This window comes from Monodon monoceros, unplaced genomic scaffold (genome assembly GCF_005190385.1).
Source record: "Monodon monoceros isolate NGI ecotype Baffin Bay Population unplaced genomic scaffold, NGI_Narwhal_1 Super_Scaffold_2, whole genome shotgun sequence".
Classification (NCBI taxonomy): domain Eukaryota; kingdom Metazoa; phylum Chordata; class Mammalia; order Artiodactyla; family Monodontidae; genus Monodon; species Monodon monoceros.
In genome coordinates, this window is record NW_021703776.1 from 89,606,171 (window position 1) to 89,625,581 (window position 19,411).

Consider the following 19,411-nt stretch of genomic DNA (forward strand, 5'->3'; position numbering starts at 1 on the left):
GAGAGAGAGAGAGAGAGAGAGAGAGAGAGAGAGAGAGAGAGAGAGAGAGCGCGCGAGCTGGCACATGGGTCTTTTGAAGAGCTATTGATTAATGAAGCTTCCTCAGCCCCCTTATTCCCCAATATTCACTAGGGCCTTCTGCAACACTCTTCCTTGGGAGTGAATGACTGACTCAATAAATGAATGAATGAATGAAAAATCTGAACTCTGTCTCTTGCTGCTTCACAGCCCCCTACTCTCTCCTGTAGCTGCCCTCCCAAAGGGGCTTATGCGATCACGTCTCCTAATTGTCTCAGCTAAAAAGCATTCAAAGAAAATGACTCCGACCAGGGCACTACCTGCTACTGGTCTGTCTCACAGGTCCTGCCTGCACTGCAGGCAGGAGAGCTGGTGTCTGTAATAAAGGTTCCTCAAAGACTGGATTCAACAGAACCGAATTAGTGACAAGAGCTCTTGGCAGAGAAGGGGGAGACCAATGCCTTCTCCTCCGTCTCCCATCTCCCCACGTTAGCAAGGCCGGCACGGATGCTCTGTCTCCTCGACGGGGAGAGGGAGGTCTCTGAGTGTGCAACGTGCTCATGTGACACGTGTGTTCGGAGGAGCTGCCCCTGAAGGGCCTCTGCTCCTTGTCTTTTGCTTGGTGTGAGGACATAGGAGGAAGGAGGCACAAAGTGCTAAAAAATTTTAATAAAACACCTCTGTCAAAAATTCTGGACAGTGACTCACTGCCAGAATAAAGGTGAACCAATGCAGGACCCCTGCTCCAAGGGCACACGAGAGTCACAGCCCTCTCTCGGCATTCAGGCTAAACCGAGAGATTTAGGAAGAAAAAAAACATGGTACTTATAGTTGGTTTGTAAATAAGTTGAGCTAAAAGCTGCTTTCACAATCTACAAATTAGGTCTTTAAGTCAAAATCATTTATATTCATAAAAAGGTTATCTAATTCTGCCTGTACTGGTGTCAAACCTCATCCCCACCCCCTGCCCAAAAGGAGCAACCTAGTTCAGCTGTCAGATTCTTATATAACACTCCCTTTATGTGAGCTAGGCTCCAGAGTCCTAACACTTCACAGAAATTCTTTCTTAAACCTGGTACTGAGGCCTTTCATTTACAGTATCCATTTCTAAGTGCAAAGTCAAGAGCTGTGAATAGAACCTCACTGGGGGGTCTGGGTTACTCAGGTCTCACCCAGTAAAAAAGTACGTGTTCTCTGAACTTTTGCAAGACATCTCCTCCACTAAGCTAATCAAAGAAAGGAAAGAGGAAAAGCTGTTGACATAATGAAAAATATATTAATATGTTTATCATTAACATTGATTCTTTATGATTGATGGTTGTGCTAACAGTCTCTTACTTTCCAAAACTGAGGTTCAGAAACCAAAAGGCTGCCACTATTTGACACCTTCAGGGCTAACCAGGTATTACTGACTCATCTATGGGATGGCTCTGGGGAGGGAAACAAATCCACTGACATTGTGGGCTTAACCCTGGAACAGAAAAGGTGCACACACCCATTAACTATTTGGAACCAATCTGGTATTATCCAACTCTTCTGCATCCTCTTGACTCCATTACGTCCTCCTAAAGGGATAACTGTTTAGTTCCCCTTACTCACCCAAGCAAGGAGTAGAGGGCAGAGGTCTTTCTCATAATAGCAGCAATTGGTCCTTGGATCCCCTTACAATGGCCATTTGAGCTCTCACGTTGATGTCCCTGGTCTCTAGACACAGATTCAGTTGTGGGAAGAACGGTTTCCCAGAGATCAAGCCCTGCTGTATGGAGGGCTGGAGACAGCGACGCCAAGGAAGGGTAGGTCAGGGAGGAAATGAAATCCTCAAGGCACTAAAGACAGGCGCTCGGAGTTTGCTGCCCTTTTCCTTCTCCCTCCTTATTCAGAAGAGCTGGTTTTCTACTCAGCCTAATCCAGGAGACTTAAAAACCCGATCTGGTTCCAGTGCGTCAGGTGGGTAAGCTGACCCATTCCCACTGACATACAAAAGCTTGCCTTTCTTATCGTCCAAATACTACTTGAGTTAATTCTATATTCGTACCTTCTTAGCCGCCCTCTCCCTCCCCATGCACACAGGCTGCCTGTGTCTGATAATTACAAGACATTTTAAAGAGAGGGATGGTTCCATAGTGGCCCATGGTTAGCAGACACCAGCCAGGCCCAAGAGGGTCTAGAGCAGAAGAGAAGGAGAGGAGAAGGTAGAGAGAAACAGAAGCGGGGCGCATGCTAGCAACCTTCCTCCTGCACAGCCCAGCCGGTCTCAGCCCTCCCCGGCCAATGGAAGGGACAGTGAGAGGCGTGCAGAGGACCGAGAGGGCTGCCAAGACCACTGCAATCCTGATCCAGCTTTACATCAGTGCTAAGAAGATGACTTTGGCTGTCTCCCAGCCAGAACTCTCTCCATCACAGTAGGGAGAGAGGAATCACTGACGGCGAGCCCCAGAGGTACCAGATCTGCTTATGAGGTCTGACGGCAAATGCTAATGACACCAAATCCTGTGTCTGCTATGGAACAGAAGGCCCAGGTATAGCTTAATCTCTCCTAAGTACAGGTTCCAATGACAATGTAGATGAGAGACAGAAACGGAGACAGAGTGAGAGTTAAAGCTAAGGGTGCTTCAGCTGCTACTAAAAATAAAATACAAAACGTGAGCAAACTTCTTACACGAAATCTTTTACAAGCTAGGGAAAAACATTTAAGGGGGGTCTTCTACATTATACAGTAAAAAGTCAATTTCCATTTCTTATTTGTATGAAAGAGGAAAGTTTTTTTTAAAACTACAAAAGTTACTTTTAATCATTAAAAAAAATAAGAGTAGGTTGGGGGATTAGGTCGTGTCTCTTTGGGTGAGCTGCAAAGTAGCCAAACCTGACTATAAAGGGTAAGACTGTGGATACACAAATGTCACCTACTCTGACCCCAGGAACAGGCCTCAGGCTCACCTCCTGTGTTGAGGCAGAAGAGAAGGGGGAAAGCAGAAGTGTCAGGGGAGGTGGAGAAAGACAAGCTAGCAGGGTTGTCTGAAACGCCTGCTGTCAGGGACAGGGCTTCCCTTCCCTGTTATGGGTATGGGACAGAAAAAGCATCTATCCACAGAGCCCCAGACCTGAGCGAGGCACTGCTCCATCTTTCCCTGTGAGTTCATTCTACAGGAGGACACATGCTTAGGGAGATTTCCCAACTATAATTATAGGGCTCCAGCAAAAAAAGAAGAAAAGAAAGCAAAACATGGCCTGGAAGGATTGGGGATCCCAGAGCCTAGGGTGCCCTCCTCGCTCCAAAGGCCAACAGAAGACTTTTCTAGCTTGGAGGGAGGCGTCCGGATGTCTTCAGTGTGGTTGCCCAGGGAAGCCTCAGCGAGCTAATAAATACTATTTACAAATGGGGAGGAGAAGCCAAGGAGGCAGAACTAGGGGCGTGTGGGGACACAGATGGTGGAGAAATCCTACAAGCAACATGATGGGGCAGGTTTGCCTGGAGTAGAAAAGCCTGATTCCTTCAGGCATTGCACTTGCGGCCTGAGAGTACGAAGGGGACGCCTCGCTCCAGCTCCAGGGCCGGAGGACGAGTCAGCGGGGGCTCAGCGCAGAGCGGCAGGAGAGACCCAGGCTGAGCATAGGCAGGACGTCAGTCGGTGCTTTGCCAGATTCCAACAGGCATCCTGGTATTTTTGTGGCTCGAATTGAATGAACAAGCGTCAGCTCTTCTTCAAAGAGGCGGTCACACCCACCCCGGTGAGAAGCAGGCAGTATCTTTTTGGCACTGTCGGTAGAAACAAGCCTGCTCGCCCCACCCCTGACCCTAAGATAATTTCCTATGGCAGTAAGCAACAGGGAGGGAGAGAAGCGGGCTCCCTTCTGCAGGGAGGGACGTGGGACCGGGGGAGGCGCTCTCTCACCGTGGGTGGAAATCCCAGGCTGTCCTCGTATCCAGAGCCATGACTGCACGTCCAGGTCTTCGGTCAAGATCAGGTGGCAAAAAGGAAAAGCTTATGACAAAGGAGGTTTGGAGACATAAAGGTAGAGTGAGGAGATAGAGGGAGGTGGCGACGGTCTCTTTAAAAGGTGGCATTCACTCTTCTGTCGAGTTCTACAACTTTTAGTGTTTCATTCCCCTCCAGTTTGGTGCTGACCCTGCGAAGGCATCAGAAGGAAAAAGAGGTCTTACTACCAATTACCTCATGCTCGGTAGGATGACACAATCATTCCATGACTGCGACTCTGCAGTCTGGCCCAAGCATGCTTCTCGTCCTCTCCCCTGTTCCTGAAGTCTCCCGCTACCAGCCCATCCGTCATCCGCATTCCTGCCTCTAGCCTCATGCCAAAGGAGACATTCCAGCCCAGAGGATAAACATGGCAGTTTGATACTGATTTGTTGTACATTGCTTTAAACGATTGTATTTCTTGAGGATGGTTAGTCACCCCTATGCTAAACTCTGGGAGGGAGAAAATAAAAGGATAAAGACTGATCCTTGGTCTAGAATAAATATTTTTTTTAAAAATCTAGATAAAGATGAAATCTTTATAAAGATTAAAAGATTCTAGATAAAGACTAAAAAAAAAAAACCACCCAAACTAACTTGAAATAACAGTAAATATACAACAGAAAATAAATACATTATTAAATTACGTAACAGCCTAGAAAGACTCTAGGCATTCAGAGGAGGGCTATGAGGGCTCTGGTATCAGGAAGGCATCCCAGAACAAGAGGGATTTCAATGGGGCCTTGAATAGCTGAGACAAGAGGAGAGAAGATTTGTGTCATGAGTCAAGTATTCTTCTCTACTCCTAGTGGCAGCTCTACAATTTGCTAAAATAGGAATAATAATAATAATAATGTCTAACCTCTTCAAGTATTTCAAAGGATTTACCGTATATGTCATATTTACATAGTGCTTGAATAGTAAGCGCTATAAATAATAATAATAAATAATAAAGCACTATATGCATGTATAATATAATGTAAACATATAATAGTATATATAATTACAAACTTTCCCCTGCAACATTAGGGGAAGAAAACTGAAGAATCTGAAACAAAGTCTTTCCCACTTGCACTGGAATAGCATCACTTCTGGGAGGCACAGAGGCAGAGTTCAGCTAGACCACGAACCACACCATGTATAACCAGGATTGGACGCAGACGCTCCTTCCCGTGCCATTTGGTGTACCCAGCGTGACAACAAAGCCCAGCAGTTGTACAAGCCTTTGTGTTTACACAAGGACTGTTCCTCATAACTATCTAAAGGAAACACCTCATGGAGAATTGGAGACAAATGTATGTTATTTTCAATATGGAAACACATACAGGCATAGTGCCTCTCGAAGTGTCCTTCAATATTAATATGTAATTATAACTATATAATTAAGGCATGTTTATTTACATATAAATCATAAAACTACATACTGACATATAGCATGACATATATGTATCTCTAGTTGGAAGGAAGCTGGGGGATGTCTTGAGGCTGCATTTGCATAGCGAGTACACTGCTGTTACTGGACTGTATGTTTACTTGTGAGGCTTTGAGGGAGGAAGGGAGTCAAGCCCTTTCACCCGACTCTTGGAGCCACCACTGCCAGCTCCCCAGAGGCGCAGCAGCCACGGGGCCAGCTCACACCAGGTCTCTTCCCCAGTCTCTGCTAGGGGCAGCTGTTTACAACCAATAGTCTCTCCAGAGTCCGGGTGCTGGAAATAGGTCTTGAAAAAGCCGAAGGTATGACTAGGCCAGTGGGAAAGTCTACACCCCACACTGCACGTTGCTGACGCATAACCCATCGTCGGTGCCTTAGAGGAGGTGAATCTGTATCTATTTGACTCACAAGTGCTGCTGCAGCTCCAACAGCACTGATTTCTCCAGGCTGGTCTCATTTGATATAATGAAACGGGGAAGATCCACGTCAGGCCTGGACTCCAGCCCTGATGCCCTGAGCAGGGAGGAACCTCTGTCCCAGCGCCCAAGCTCCCCAGCCGAGGCGGAGCTGGACGGCTCCTCCAGGGGAGAATGTTCCTCATAGATCAGCAGGTTCCTGGATCTCACTGAGAACAAAGCAAAGTAACAGGTGTTACGAGAGACCACAAGGGTACATCACATCCCCTCACTCGATGCCCAGGGCTGGGAGCAGATGACAACTCACGGGTTCTTGTTGCCCAGGACACAGGGTGCCAACTGGAGTTGGCTTCCTATAAAGGCTTCAGGATTTCAGAGTTTTGTGCATTGAAAAATGATACCAATTATAAAAAGTCTGGGAGAACAATAGAAAAGCAAATAAACAGGAAGCATACTGCCACCCCACTGCTTTGAAAATAAAACTCCCCTCCGTGCCCCACCCCCAACCATCTGGGGGAAACAATTCGTGGACAATAGGAGTCAAATACTTGGAGATGTCCAGACGCAGCTAAAATAAGCATTCCCAGTGAGTAGGTTTTGCATAGGGAGAAGGTAAAAGGGCAGAAAACTGTGTTTTCATTTAAAACTGGAGAGAAGACACACAGCCAAAGTCATAAATCAAACAACGGAAACATTCTCTTTTGTTTTACAGGATAGTTGCATAGCTAGATGGCTCGTAGCAATTTTCTACAACAGAGAAACTATGCTCCCATTGGCTTCCAATCAAATTTAGAGATACATTCCCTTAGGGAAAAAAGAATTTCCCGGGAGACCACTGAAATTATTTGGTTGAAATGCTAGCCTTTCTGTCATATACCTGGCAGGGATACACCCACCTCACAAAGACCACAGATCTTTCAGAACCACAAAATTATGCCTACCCCCCAAATCCAGTACCCCCTAATTCCACCCTTGTTCTTACTAGTGTATCTATTTTATGATCCCTACATATCACCTCTTTATTTCCTACATACTTAAAAGAGATCATTGATCTGGGTGAGAATATCACTTCTGACACCTGATTCTCCAAATTTTCTAAATCTTAGGCATAATATTTTGTAAGACAGGCTGATTCTTTAGTTTCATTTTATAGATGCTTACTATGGTCGCATACAATTCCACTGAGTTGAATTCCTTGAAAATGTGATGGAAAACTTAGTGTTCTCCCCACTCCTTCCCCCCAAATGCGCATCCCTCCCCCTTATCAGAACTCAAAAAGAAGACATCAGAATTTGCCAGGGAACACAGTCTAGAGTAGTAGTTTGCAAACTGTGCTCTGCTGAGCTCTAGAGAATTCCAAGGGGTGTCTCAGCCAAGTGGGTGAGTGCCACAAGGGGAGACCCAGCAGCCTGGGCACCAGACACCCCCGTGGCTCTCTTCCTCCCTTCAATGGAGAAGCTACACTTCTACCAGTTCTTAAAAATTAGACTTTCATATGTAAACAGAAGCCAAGAACACTTCCTGCAATGTCTTGGCGGTCACAGCGATGACAGTTAACTGCAGAGTAACTAATTCGGGGGCAGATGCTTGTGTGGGCCTATTCAATGAATATTTTTTATGGGGGAGAGGGAACAGTGATATTGAATTGCCTTCTCCCAAGGAACGGATATATATGCATTTTTATGGATAAATGATTTTGAGACCACTGCTCTGTACCCAGGGACGTTTATCATATAGCTATTCTAAACCAAGTGGTTTAGTAAAGTCCTCCCATCTAAAAAAAAAAAATCAGACTCTCAGATAAGACTTCTTTCAGTAAGTTAAGCTTTGAGAAATGAAAGAGAAAAGAAACAAGCCACCTCCCAAGTCGCTGAGTGCTGTCTTACCAATGGAGGCTGTGTAGGGCTCCTGCATGGAATGCTGGCTGGGCAGGGCCATCTTGGTGGCAGAAGGATAGGGCCCATAGCCCTGAAAGAAGGTGCCGAATGCAACGGCAAAGCATAACACAACAACCTGCAGGACGAGGAGAGAAAGTGGAGAGCCGTCAATTCCGAGATCCACAGAGCAAACCTTTACACCTGCAACACCTGGGAGGTCCAGAAAGACAACTCCCCTCCATCAGGCCAGCAGATTGTACGCAGTCAATCACCGTCACATCATAGTGGAGAGACAGCCTCAGAGTGAGCTGTGTGGTCCCTCGAACACCCCAGCACTTGGACGTGGCAAGTTGGGGAGAGACTGGAGATTGGGGAGTGGGCCTGGGCAGTAATGGTGTTGTCCCTTCAGGAAACTCACCATGAGGCAGGTGCCAGTCTGCGTGCCAGCCAGCTTGCAGGTGCGAGAAACCTTGCCCATCACCAAAGTCTGAAGCTTCTGCAGCTGCTGCAGGAGAGTTCTGCAAACACAACAAATCAAAGCCATGAAGGGCGTCTGAGAGACAAGAGAATGCTTGTGGGTGATCTCTGCCCCAGGCTCCAGGGAAGTGGCTATGGCTTTGTGTCTGAATTTGAACACAGTACCGAGAAAAAGGTTCCCCTGGTGAAGACACATACGCCACTGTCTTCCAGCACCAGAGTCATAGAGCTTACGGGGCTCAGGATCCGCCCACGTGAGCAGCTTGTCCATTCTGTGCTGTTCTGAGTAACAGTCATCTCTATGCCCCAAATCATCCCTGATAATCCCGGGATTTGTTTGTCAGCCATTGAGAAAAAAAATAAGTAAAAATTGGCTGGTGATGGTGAACCAAGGAGAATTCGTTCAACCAAGAGAAGAGAAACATTGAAGAAGATACAAGAAAGGAGAAAAGCATGAAGAAGAAGATGCCGGGCAGAGAACACGTGGAGGGGTGGCCAGAGGAGATGGCTGTGAGAGGAAGTGGTAGCAACATCTCTGAGCAGCCGGTGCTCAGATGGTAGATCTGAAGAGAGGGAGAGAGACGGAGAGGAAGACAAGAATGGCGGGGAGGCAAACAGCCACGAGCATCTCAAGCCTGTGGCACTTGAAGGCTCACAGCACCTCCATAGGCAGAAATGAAGCCCAAATATGAATCAGGAGCAAAGAAGCCTGCTCAGCTGGACACACCTTCAGAGCCAGGATCTTGGAAGCCGTCCTCTGATGCAGACTCTGATGTTTCTCCAGGAAAATACACAGAACAGGAGCAAAAGAGAGTTGTTCTATCCCTAAAAGTGGACAGCTGTGCACACCCGTGCAAGGGAAGGGTTTGAGGATGAGAATAGTATGTTCTGCTCTGTGTGACATCAGGTCACAGGAGGAGCAGGTGGTGAATTTCTTTGCAAATTCTGAACAGTGCAGCCATAGAAAAGGATCTCACAGCACACACGCCTGAATTGGAGCCTCAGGGATGAATTCTGCGTGAGCAGCGAAAAGAGCAGAGACTGCCCCTCGCCCCCATCCCTCCTCTGCAAGCCCAATGCACTCGGCAAGGCGGAGAGGTTTTACAAGCAGATGCTTTTTTCTTGGGTCTCAAAGATTTTCAGAAAATTCATGCTGTGATGGAACATTAGAAAGTCAGACAAGTTCACTGAAAAACACTGAAAAGCAAATCACTCATTTGCAGAAGAATTCTGGGCTTTGGCAGATAAATTGCCTCCACCACAGCCCATCTCCTGAACAGCTTCCCAGTGCTGGAAGGACATGTAGGTTTTCCCAAGTTTGCAGCTTCCCCTGTGACCAGTACCAGGGAAACAAGTTCTCTCAGGTTTAAGCCAACTAAGGACAGGTTGGCAGTAAGACTATTGCTTTTAGCAGTTCAATGGATAAGAGCAGAGGCAGAATTGGAGCCCACAGCACGTACAGCGAAGGCTCTCTGAACTCAGTGACCCCATGTGGTCCCATCTACACTGTATTTTTACCTTGTACAGTGGTTTTAATTTAAGCAAAACAAAATCATTCATCCCATTATTTCATACCGTTAAATTCTATTAATATGGAGGTCTTTTTAGTACTTAGCTATATGTTTTCTTGCTTTATGGTTATCTAGAAGCATAATCACAAGTAGTATAGACTGGTTTATGTTTCTGTACATTCAAGCAACACGTTCTTTAAAAGAGTTTTGTGAGTTACTCAAGGCTGAGAAATACCGATAGCATGATTGCTATAAATTCTACTTTAGGAAATTGTGTCGTTTGTGACAACATGGATCAACCTGGAGGGCATCATGCGAAGTGAAATAAGCCAGACAAAGAAAGATAAATACCACGTGGTGTCACTGACACATGGAATCTTTAAAAAAAAAAAAAGCTGAACTCATAGAAATAGTAGACAAGCGGTTGCTAGGAGCTGGGGGTGGGGAAATAGGGAGAGGTTGGTAAAAGGGTACAAACTTTCAGCTATAAGATGAATAAGGTCTGAAGATCTAGTGTAAAATATGGTGACTCTAGGTGATAAAACTGTACCATATAATTGAAATTTGCTAAGAGCGTAGAACTTAAATGTGTTTACCAAAAAATAAAAATAAGGTAAATAGGTCATTAACTTGATGTGAAGAATCCTTTCACAACGTATACATGTATCAAATCATCACGTTGCACACTTTAAATATCTCACAATTTTACTTGTTGATTACACCTCAGTAAAGATGGAAAAAAATCAGAAGTTTGCAGTTAAATGACCGTATAACGCAGCAAGTGTTTTTCCCCATCACACTTTCTTCTCCCAGGACCTCCCAAGAGCACCCCATTCTTACTGGCTTGCACGGCTGCCTTTTCAAAGCTAAGAGCTGAGTGACAGACCCACTTCCTGGGTGAGCGTTCCTTCTGGCAGAGCTGAGATCTAGTGGGCAGTGGCACACATTTTATTGACAACATCCTGTAATGCCAGCCCCAAAGCCCTCTTTGGGTTCTCCCTGCTGTATTTCTGGAACTCGTGGGGAAGATACACAGGTGAGCCATAGATAAGACCTACGCTTGACCGTGTGGCACAAACCTTTTCTCTCATATTCTGGCCTCCTCCTGTGGTGCCAATCAATAGGGTCTTTGTTACCAGCTAAACTACAGAAAGGGGCCTCACTGTTTCCTTGGTGGCCTGCTGAAGAGCCACGTCTGTAATGCTGGCTGCCACTTCTGATGGGCACCTCAACTCCCATGGGGCACCCTGCTGCCTGCGCTGGCAGCTCCATTAGGTGTTGAAGCTCAGCTGTGCTCTGTGCATGGAAGAGTTGGTGGAGGGCATTCCTCTAACCAGGCTTCCATTAGACAGCAGATTTCCAGATGTTACCACAGCCATTTACTTTTGCTCCAAACTCTTAAGGTGTTTTTAAAGCGAAATCGCCATTTCCATTTTTACCAACAGTCCCCATTTACCCACAACCTTCCTGCACCTCCTCCCTGCCCAATCCCTGCCCTTTGTCCAGTCTTCAGAGCATGAACCACTGAGAAAACCAATTCCACACAATACTCGGAATCACTCCTCCCTTCCAATTTCCGATTGTGATCACGAGGCCTGGGACCCCTTCCCTAGGATGAACAGTCTCCCAGGAGGCTCCACAGTCTGTTCTGAAGACAGACCTCTGACAGGCCAGACACACCTAAACCCCAATGGTATAATGCCTTAGGCTCAAGTTGGGAACCCCAGCTATAGGTGTAAAGTGCTATCAGTTTGGAAGAAGGACCATCTAAGTCTGGCTGGGCGAGCAGTAAGGGCTGTATCTTTACTAGTTGTGTGGCGCTTTACTTGGCATTCATCAGCACATCCTTTCCAAACTCAAAGACAATTATATTCTGAATCCACTGCAAATGAAAATGTTTGTTTAATGGCCCCTGATTTCTAACAGTTTATAATCCAACTCTTTAAGATGAGCAAACATGTAGTTCAAAATAGATTTTTCAGTTTGAAATTTTGGTGGAAAGCAACAGTGATTTATAATGCGCTGTTTCCTGCTGCTTCTCCTACTCGGATTAGCAAAGGTGAACTCGTGGGAATGATGACACTCTGAAGGCCCCATCCATCAGCAACAGAGAGATTTCACCCGAGGAAAGCAGGTTAACTCATCCATTCCCCAATATCTAAATAGATTTCCATGATGTGATAAAGTTTGGGAAATTCATAGACATTCATAAAACAGAAACATTCTTTTTCTCTTTTTTTTTTTTTTTTGCGGTACGCGGGCCTCTCACTGTTGTGGCCTCTCCCGTTGCGGAGCACAGGCTTGGGACGCGCAGGCTCAGGGGCCATGGCTCACGGGCCCAGCCACTCCGAGGCATGTGGGATCTTCCCGGACCGAGGCACGAACCCGTGGCCCCCTGCATCGGCAGGCGGACTCTCAACCATTGCGCCACCAGGGAAGTCCTGAAACACTCATTTTTGTTGTAAGGAAAGAAAATTATTAGTGATTGAGTGTCCACTGGCTGAGTTCTAGAACTTCATATACTGAGATACTATGTAAAGGCTTCAAAGACATGTAACCAGTAACTAGAAGACCTAAGATGTAAACCCAAACCTATCTGACTCCATAGCTCACGTACTTTCCAATTCAGCACACCATGGTACCCAAACCTATAACCTAATAAAATTAATGATCAAAAGATTTCTTAGTTAAGTAGATTTTTCTTAAATCCAGTGACATTAACATCTTAATGAGGGAATTCCCTGGTGGTCCAGTGGTTAGGACTCGGTGCTTTCACTGCCGAGGCCCGGGTTTGATCCCTGGTCAGGGAACTAAGATCCTGCAAGCCGCACAGTGCAGCCAAAAAAAAAAAAAAAAAAAAAAAGCATCACATTGACAACTGTACAACCAAGAGATGTGTCCACCATTAAATAAGAAAAGATTACAGTGACCAAACTGCAGACAGTGACCAAACTGCAGACAGAAGGGCCACAGTGAATCTGATGGCAGTGAGATATATACTAACAAAGTTTCAGTGATCTGATACAAATAAAAGCAATAGGGTAAAATAAACATTTCCTGGCAGATCTCTGGATATACCAAGATAAAATGCAAATGATGGATAAAGGAATAAGAGGTATTCCTTAGCCCACGTCAAGTGTCAGGAAGTCAAACCTGAGCTTTGTTTAGGAAAATGGAAGCTATAAGACCTGTCCCTCCACTGGACACCAACAGAGCTGATGAGATGGCTTTAGGATTACTAAGTCAGTAATATTCACCAGAACACGGCGATAAGCTCCCAGGAAGAGAAACCTGAATTTAGATCTCAGTGCCATGGTTTTTAATCACTTTCCTTAAGTCCTGAGTTCAGGCACTTAGTCAAAGTTAATTCTCTTGACCTCACCAGCTAACAGAATAATGAGAGAATCCGCTTCTGGGGTACTCTGGGTTTGCTGAAACAAATACACCTTTGCAGAGTGCTTGCTATTTCTTTCCACTGATGACAGATGAGTCTCCTTACAGGAAAGCCTGGAATCTCACAACTGATATGTTGGTCTGAGATGATATGGTACCTTCCCTGATGCCATTGGGATAGATGCCACGGCATGAAGCATTGGGAGCTTGGATGACAGCTGTTACCCTGTTTGCATAAAGGGCCGGCTGGAGAAAAGGCAGCCAACACATGAAATGGAAGAATTATTTTAAAACTAAAGCTATAAAAAGTCAATCATAGGACAGACTCTCTTTCCAACAGTACGTTCAGAACCCAGTTTAAACCTCTCCTTTATTACTGTATGTTAAATCATCAGTGATCATGGCTAATTATGGCTTAATGAATTCTTGGGCTTCCGGGAGCAAGGTCTTAATTTAGAGAGACGTTTATCTGGGCCAAGACATTTCTCACAATTTGTTAAATTGGAGGGTCCAACACTTGATTGAAAATGTGGATTTTGTCCTGTGGTGAGATGTAAAAATAAACCTTATGGCTGTCCTCACACAGCTCCTAGTAAAAGAGCAGTTAGAGACAGCTGCCAGCCTTGCCCAAAATAAAGCATCACCCTGTATCTTGGGAGGCACATCAAAGGAAATTGGGCAAAACATTCAAAAGTAGCCGGCAGTGTGAGACACAATCTTATAAAAACTGGGAAATGCATCAACAGCCTCGTGTGTTTTCTTGTATTTGGTTTAATTTTGTTTTCTTATGTTTCTGTTATTGAAGGGAAACAGCAGGGGTTGGTGTGGGGAGGGAGCGAGAGAGAACGAGCTAGTGATACAGTTACTGCATCTTATACTTTGAACATTCTAGTACCTAATTTCCCACTGGAGTCAGAAACTAGGACCCAGGAAAAATAATAAACTGGTGGTTCCCAATTACTTGCTGTGCCAGGAGCTTCAAACCAGGTCCTCTCTATAAACACAATTTCCATCAAATCCTGTAACACGCCTTACTCAGAAATGGAACTAGCTGGGCTATAATGCATGTGTGCACATTTGTGTGCGTAAGTAAATCACCCTCTGGGTGAATCAGCCTCCCACAGGAATGAAGGAACTTTTTTTTACTTATGGAACTACTTAAAGCAGTAAGTTCTAAATTCCAAATCATGAACCATTCGTGGGTTGTGAAAGCAGCTGGGGTGTGACTGGTGTATTTAATGAAACAGAATCAAATAGAACACACAATATCTGAGGGCATCACACATAGTAAATAAGTATTCATTTGTGAAACATTCATATTAGTTATGAATGTGATGTATATGTACGTGTGGTGTGTCTGGGTCACTACACAACATGTAAAACAATATGATCAAAAAAGTCTAAGTGCTACTTATCTAGTGCACACATGCAAAAAAATTATATGAGTGAACATTAGGTGGCTTCATGATGGAAGAGGCAGACATCCATGTCCTTTCGAACCAAAACCCCACCTGAATCCCTCCCCACCCACCCCAGTCTTCTAGAATTAGTGTACAAGATCGGAGGGTTAGGAGAGAGGTGTCAAAAACCAAAAACAGGGACTTTCCTGGTGGTGCAGTGGTTAAGAGTCCACTTGCCAATGCAGGGGACACGGGTTCGAGCCCTGGTCCGGGAAGATCCCACATGCCCGGAGCAACTAAGCCCATACGCCACAACTACTGAGCCTGCGCTCTAGAGCCCGTGAGCCACAACTACTGAGCCAGTGAGCCACAACAACTGAGCCCGTGAGCCACAACTACTGAAGCCCACGTGCCTAGAGCCCGTGCTCCGCAACAAGAGAAGCCACCGCAATGAGAAACCCGTGCACTGCAACGAAGAGTAGCCCCCGCTCACCGCAACTAGAGAAAGGCCGCGCGCAGCAACAAAGACCCAACGCAGCCAAATAAACAAATAAATAAATAAAATTAAAAAAAAAAAAAGCTGAAACACCTACCTCAAAATCCTCAGGCAGAGGGTGGGGAGGTGGTAGGATATAATGTTAATAATAATTCAAAACATTGCATAACAGTATTTAAGGAGACTCTTGAACTACCTCAAAGACTTTTAAATACTAAAGTGCAAACTCTTATACAAAAGATAATTACATTCTGCTAAAATCCTAAACTTTGAATAAATACTCATTTATTTATGATCTTTCACTTAAGTTTTGAAAGTTGTTCATAGGGCTCTGACCTAAATTTTTAAAAATACAAATTATCTCCTTTCTCTTACTGTGTAATTGCCACATTATAAGGAGGTTTATTTTTCAGGGACCAGAGGGCACTTCTGAAATATTCTATCACCTACTCACCCAGGAACACAAGAAAGAGAGAGTTCTAGAATGTTTTCTGGGGCTGAGGAATGTCTAACTTTACCATGGAATCCTACTAAAATGCCTTTGTAAACTCTCCGGGAAACTTAGTCTAGTATCCAACGATGCTTTGAAGTTTGTAACATTTTCAACTGAAAAGAAAGCTTGTACTCTTCCCACAACTAGAAGTTAGAGATAATGGAGAAATGAAAAGTGATTTAAGCCAAGACAAAGGTCTACAGAGGGTCATTCCTGAGCACTCTAACAGCCTCTCTGTGCACAGCAGGAAAGAGAGGCCCGCTGGTTACAGTCAGTCGAAGAGAAGACGTCACATGTGGAAGACACAACAGTGAGGAGGAAGCCGACACACAAAACTGGTGCAAATGGACGCAGCTGTGCGTCTAAACCAACAAATGAGGAGAGCACAGTCAGAGCCCAGTGGGCTTGGCTGGAAAGACCTCCATCAGGAATCATATGTAGATTTTTTTTTTTTTTTTTTTTTTTTTTTTGTGGTTTGTGGGCCTCTCACCGTTGTGGCCCCTCCCGTTGCAGAGCACAGGCTCCGGACGCGCAGGCTCAGCGGCCATGGCTCACGGGCCCAGCCGCTCCGCGGCATGTGGGATCTTCCCGGACCGGGGCACAAACCCGCGTCCCCTGAGTCGGCAGGCGGACTCCCAACCACTGCGCCACCAGGGAAGCCCCATGTGTAGATTTTAAAAAACAAGAAAAGTAGAGACAGAGAAGAGGACTATAGCTAAGAGGAAGGTCAAAGAGGAAAACTAATGAATTCTTGTTTCTGATAACAACACAGACAGGACAAGCACATCCCTCACCTTCTGTGAGGTTCGGAGAAAGAATACCAACAAGGCCCACATCCCATACATGTCATACATCCTAAGGTTTCTCCTTACCCCACCTACCCCAAGCCAGGCAAACACTGTCCATGGGCACCTCCGACACCTGCTATGTCGAGCTCCTTCCAAGGCCAGGTTAGCGCTCCAGACAGATATATCACCTTGTTCCTGCTGACTTGTCATCCCATGGGGAGGGGCGTGGCTAGGGGAAAGCTAGAGCAGGGCCCCCTAAAACACAGATCCCAAGCTGGGCCCTCTTGTTTGGAACTACGGTTGACCCCGTGCTGGGAAAGGCAGCGGTCCTTGGAGAGAGAGCACAACAGCGGCAAAAGAGACCGAGGTCAGGTCCAGTTGAGAAAGTAAGTGGCTGAATTCTAGTCCCTGTCATACCTCTAAATGGATGATCTTAACCTCATCAGCCCTCAGTTTCCGCTTCTGTAAAAGGAAGTGATTAACAGGTAAATGAGATGTCTAAAGTACATTTCAAGTCTAAGCTCCTATAAGTCTACAAATCAGGGCTCAGCAGAGGGATAGTGGCTCTCAGCCTTACAGCCAACAGCACGAGGGCAAAATTAAAAATGAATGGAGCAAACTGGGCCACAAACACCTAAAATGGATGGGCTGGGCAGTAGATGTGCATCACTTGTGCAGAAGAAAAGGCTAGAAAGTGGGGGAAAGACAGGGTCTCTCAAGAATGAGACATGCAGCTCGGAGAGGCGAATGATAAGCAAGGAAGGCCAGGAAGACCCTCCGGCACCACACACGGCCTTGCCTGGACTTTGCAAGTGCAAATGTATATCCTGACTGAGCACAGGAAGCAGGGCCCCCTGGGAGACCACTCGCTCTCAGCTCACACATTTCCCGGTGGCATGCGATTCGCGGATCGCCTTAGCAAAGAAGTGTGAAGGTGCCTTCCCACTGCTTCGGCTGCTCTTAGGCTCCTGGGGTGAGGCTGCAGAAGTCTCCTCTCCTGTCTCCATCCTCTTCCAGCTTCCTGAGCTCAGATAAAAGGGGCTTTTTTGCCTAGAAGCCAAGAGCATGCTAAATGGCTGATGCTGGGGTGAGTACTAACTGAAGAGTTGGGATTGATTTGGAATCTGAGGGCTCATTCCCATCTGGATAGATGGAAAGTCCCTCATGGGGGGAGCACAGAAGTGGTAAAATGTAAAGAGGTATAATTTGTCTTTATTTTGGTCCACGTACCCACTCGCCTTTCCCGCCACATCGTGCCAAATGAAACAACGGCACACAAGGTCTCCCACCCCACTTCTGGTGACCCAGGGTCCTGTCCACTTCTCACAGCCATTTCTACCTCTGCCCAGCTACCTCCAAAGGACGCTAATACAAGAAGCACGAACAGGACACAAACACAGGTGTGTGTTCACTGGGCCCTACCCTGTACTTAGTTCAAACACTGGGTCACTCACACGGTGTGACGAATAAAGGGTCTGAAAACCTCCCCTTACCACGGGCCCAAAACACCAACTCCTCCTGACTGGTTTAGGGCAAGAGATTGCCACAGTTCATGTTACAGTCACTCTGGCTACCGCAGTGTCCTCTGGCGAGGGGAAGCCCTTGGCAGGAACAGAAGAAGAAGGGAGAAGAGGAAGTCGGGGGCAAGGAAGGCCCTTCCTTGTGTGAACAAGAGTGGCTCTGCTTTTCTTCCCTGACTTCTCAAGCCACAGCACACTAAAAGCTGCTGGACTGAGAGATTATGACTCTAGGAACTCCCTCATCAGACTACCTGTGGGAAGACTGCAGGTTAATCAAGTAGCAACCATTTCCACCATAAAAGGTTGTCTACCAGGAGAGGTAAGTTTGGAAGAGGGAAGAGACGGCACTTGGGCCTCTGGGGGAACCACAGTGGAGGCTCCTACAGTCCAGGGACAAGCAGAGCACCAGTGGCATAAGACAGACGGTTTTCTCAGTCGGGGTTCCAGCAGGCTGAATGGCTGGGAAAACCTTCCACAGTCAGTGAAGAAAACAGAAGGAAAACCACCGCTGGCTCTCAGGGAAGAACAGAGGAGGATGTACAATATAAATACATATACATAAAAATTCCAAAATGTAAACATCTCTCTAGGTGAAAAGATTGTAATTTTTTCCCTTTTTAAACTGTATTTTCTAATTTTTTATACAATGGGCATATATTACATGTGTGGGTTTTTTTCTTTTTAAGTTTAGAAAAATATGATAGAGCAGGGTCAGCCTGGAGAGGGGAGGAGAGACCCTTTTTCCCAGGAAAGGTGTCAGCGACGCCGTCTCATCGCAAGCACCCACTGCTCTTTGTGCCTCTGCTGCCCCCGTGTGGCTTTGTATAGACATGACACCCAGAACCCCTAGACTAGACCCAACCTGGACCAAACTCCACGGTTATGTTGGACGGATTCCTCTTCCCCTGTTCACCAATTCATGACCTGGATTTGTCCCATTCATGAACACAGGACTTCTGCAACAGCAAGTGCTAGGACAGGGGGGTGGGAACACTATCAGCTCAGGATGCTAACAAGATGGATACAGACGCTGGTGGGGTTCAGGACCCTGAGAACCGCTCTGGCAGGAGTAAAGGTGGAGATAAGAAGAGAGGAAGCTTCAGGGGACTAATGGCCAAAGGCAACCATGAAACCGGAAACCTGAAGTCGTACTGGAAACCAGCTCCTTTGCCTCAGGGGGTCAAGGTGATACCACATGGAGCTGGTGACATTTACTTACTTCTGTTGTTTGTCCACAGAGCACTAGAGGTGATTGCCCTTGACTTGCTATATGAGCACACATTCCCAGAAATGCAGGGAAACCCAGCGCGGTCACAATGTCCACTTTTCCTACTGATGGTATTTTTACCTTATGACTAGATTAGCCTGCTGTTTGAGCAACAGACCATGAAGATTTAGGAAATGGGAGCCAAATTTCAAGTTATTATGAAATGACACGCAAATAGATTTACCCTGATCCCTTAACATTTGCAAAATTGTTACTGGCATTAGTGCCAAGCCTTAAAATGATGAATTAAAATTCTGCGTTACCTAAAAGTCAATTTGTCTCTGCTTGGACTGTCAGATCTATAACAACTAAGGGCAACAGGATCCCTTGACTAATGAACACTTTA

At 45.9% G+C, this 19,411-nt stretch overlaps 1 protein-coding gene across 7 annotated transcripts in view; it reads right to left on the reverse strand.

The window, feature by feature from the left end:
* Positions 1 to 19,411, reverse strand: part of CREB3L2 (cAMP responsive element binding protein 3 like 2) — a 117,588-nt gene that overhangs the window by 1,807 nt on the left and 96,370 nt on the right. For 6 of the 7 annotated variants that reach the window (XM_029232938.1, XM_029232944.1, XM_029232943.1 and 3 more), the window contains 4 exons: positions 8,139 to 8,238; positions 7,730 to 7,856; positions 5,836 to 6,052; positions 1 to 4,146 (listed from right to left, as the gene is read on the reverse strand). The exon at positions 1 to 4,146 is cut by the window's left edge. In XM_029232938.1, coding sequence (XP_029088771.1) covers positions 4,071 to 4,146; positions 5,836 to 6,052; positions 7,730 to 7,856; positions 8,139 to 8,238 — 520 coding nt within the window. In that variant the 3' untranslated portion in view covers positions 1 to 4,070. The remainder of the gene's footprint in view (positions 4,147 to 5,835; positions 6,053 to 7,729; positions 7,857 to 8,138; positions 8,239 to 19,411) is intronic. The other variant, XM_029232941.1, reaches the window with a different exon arrangement.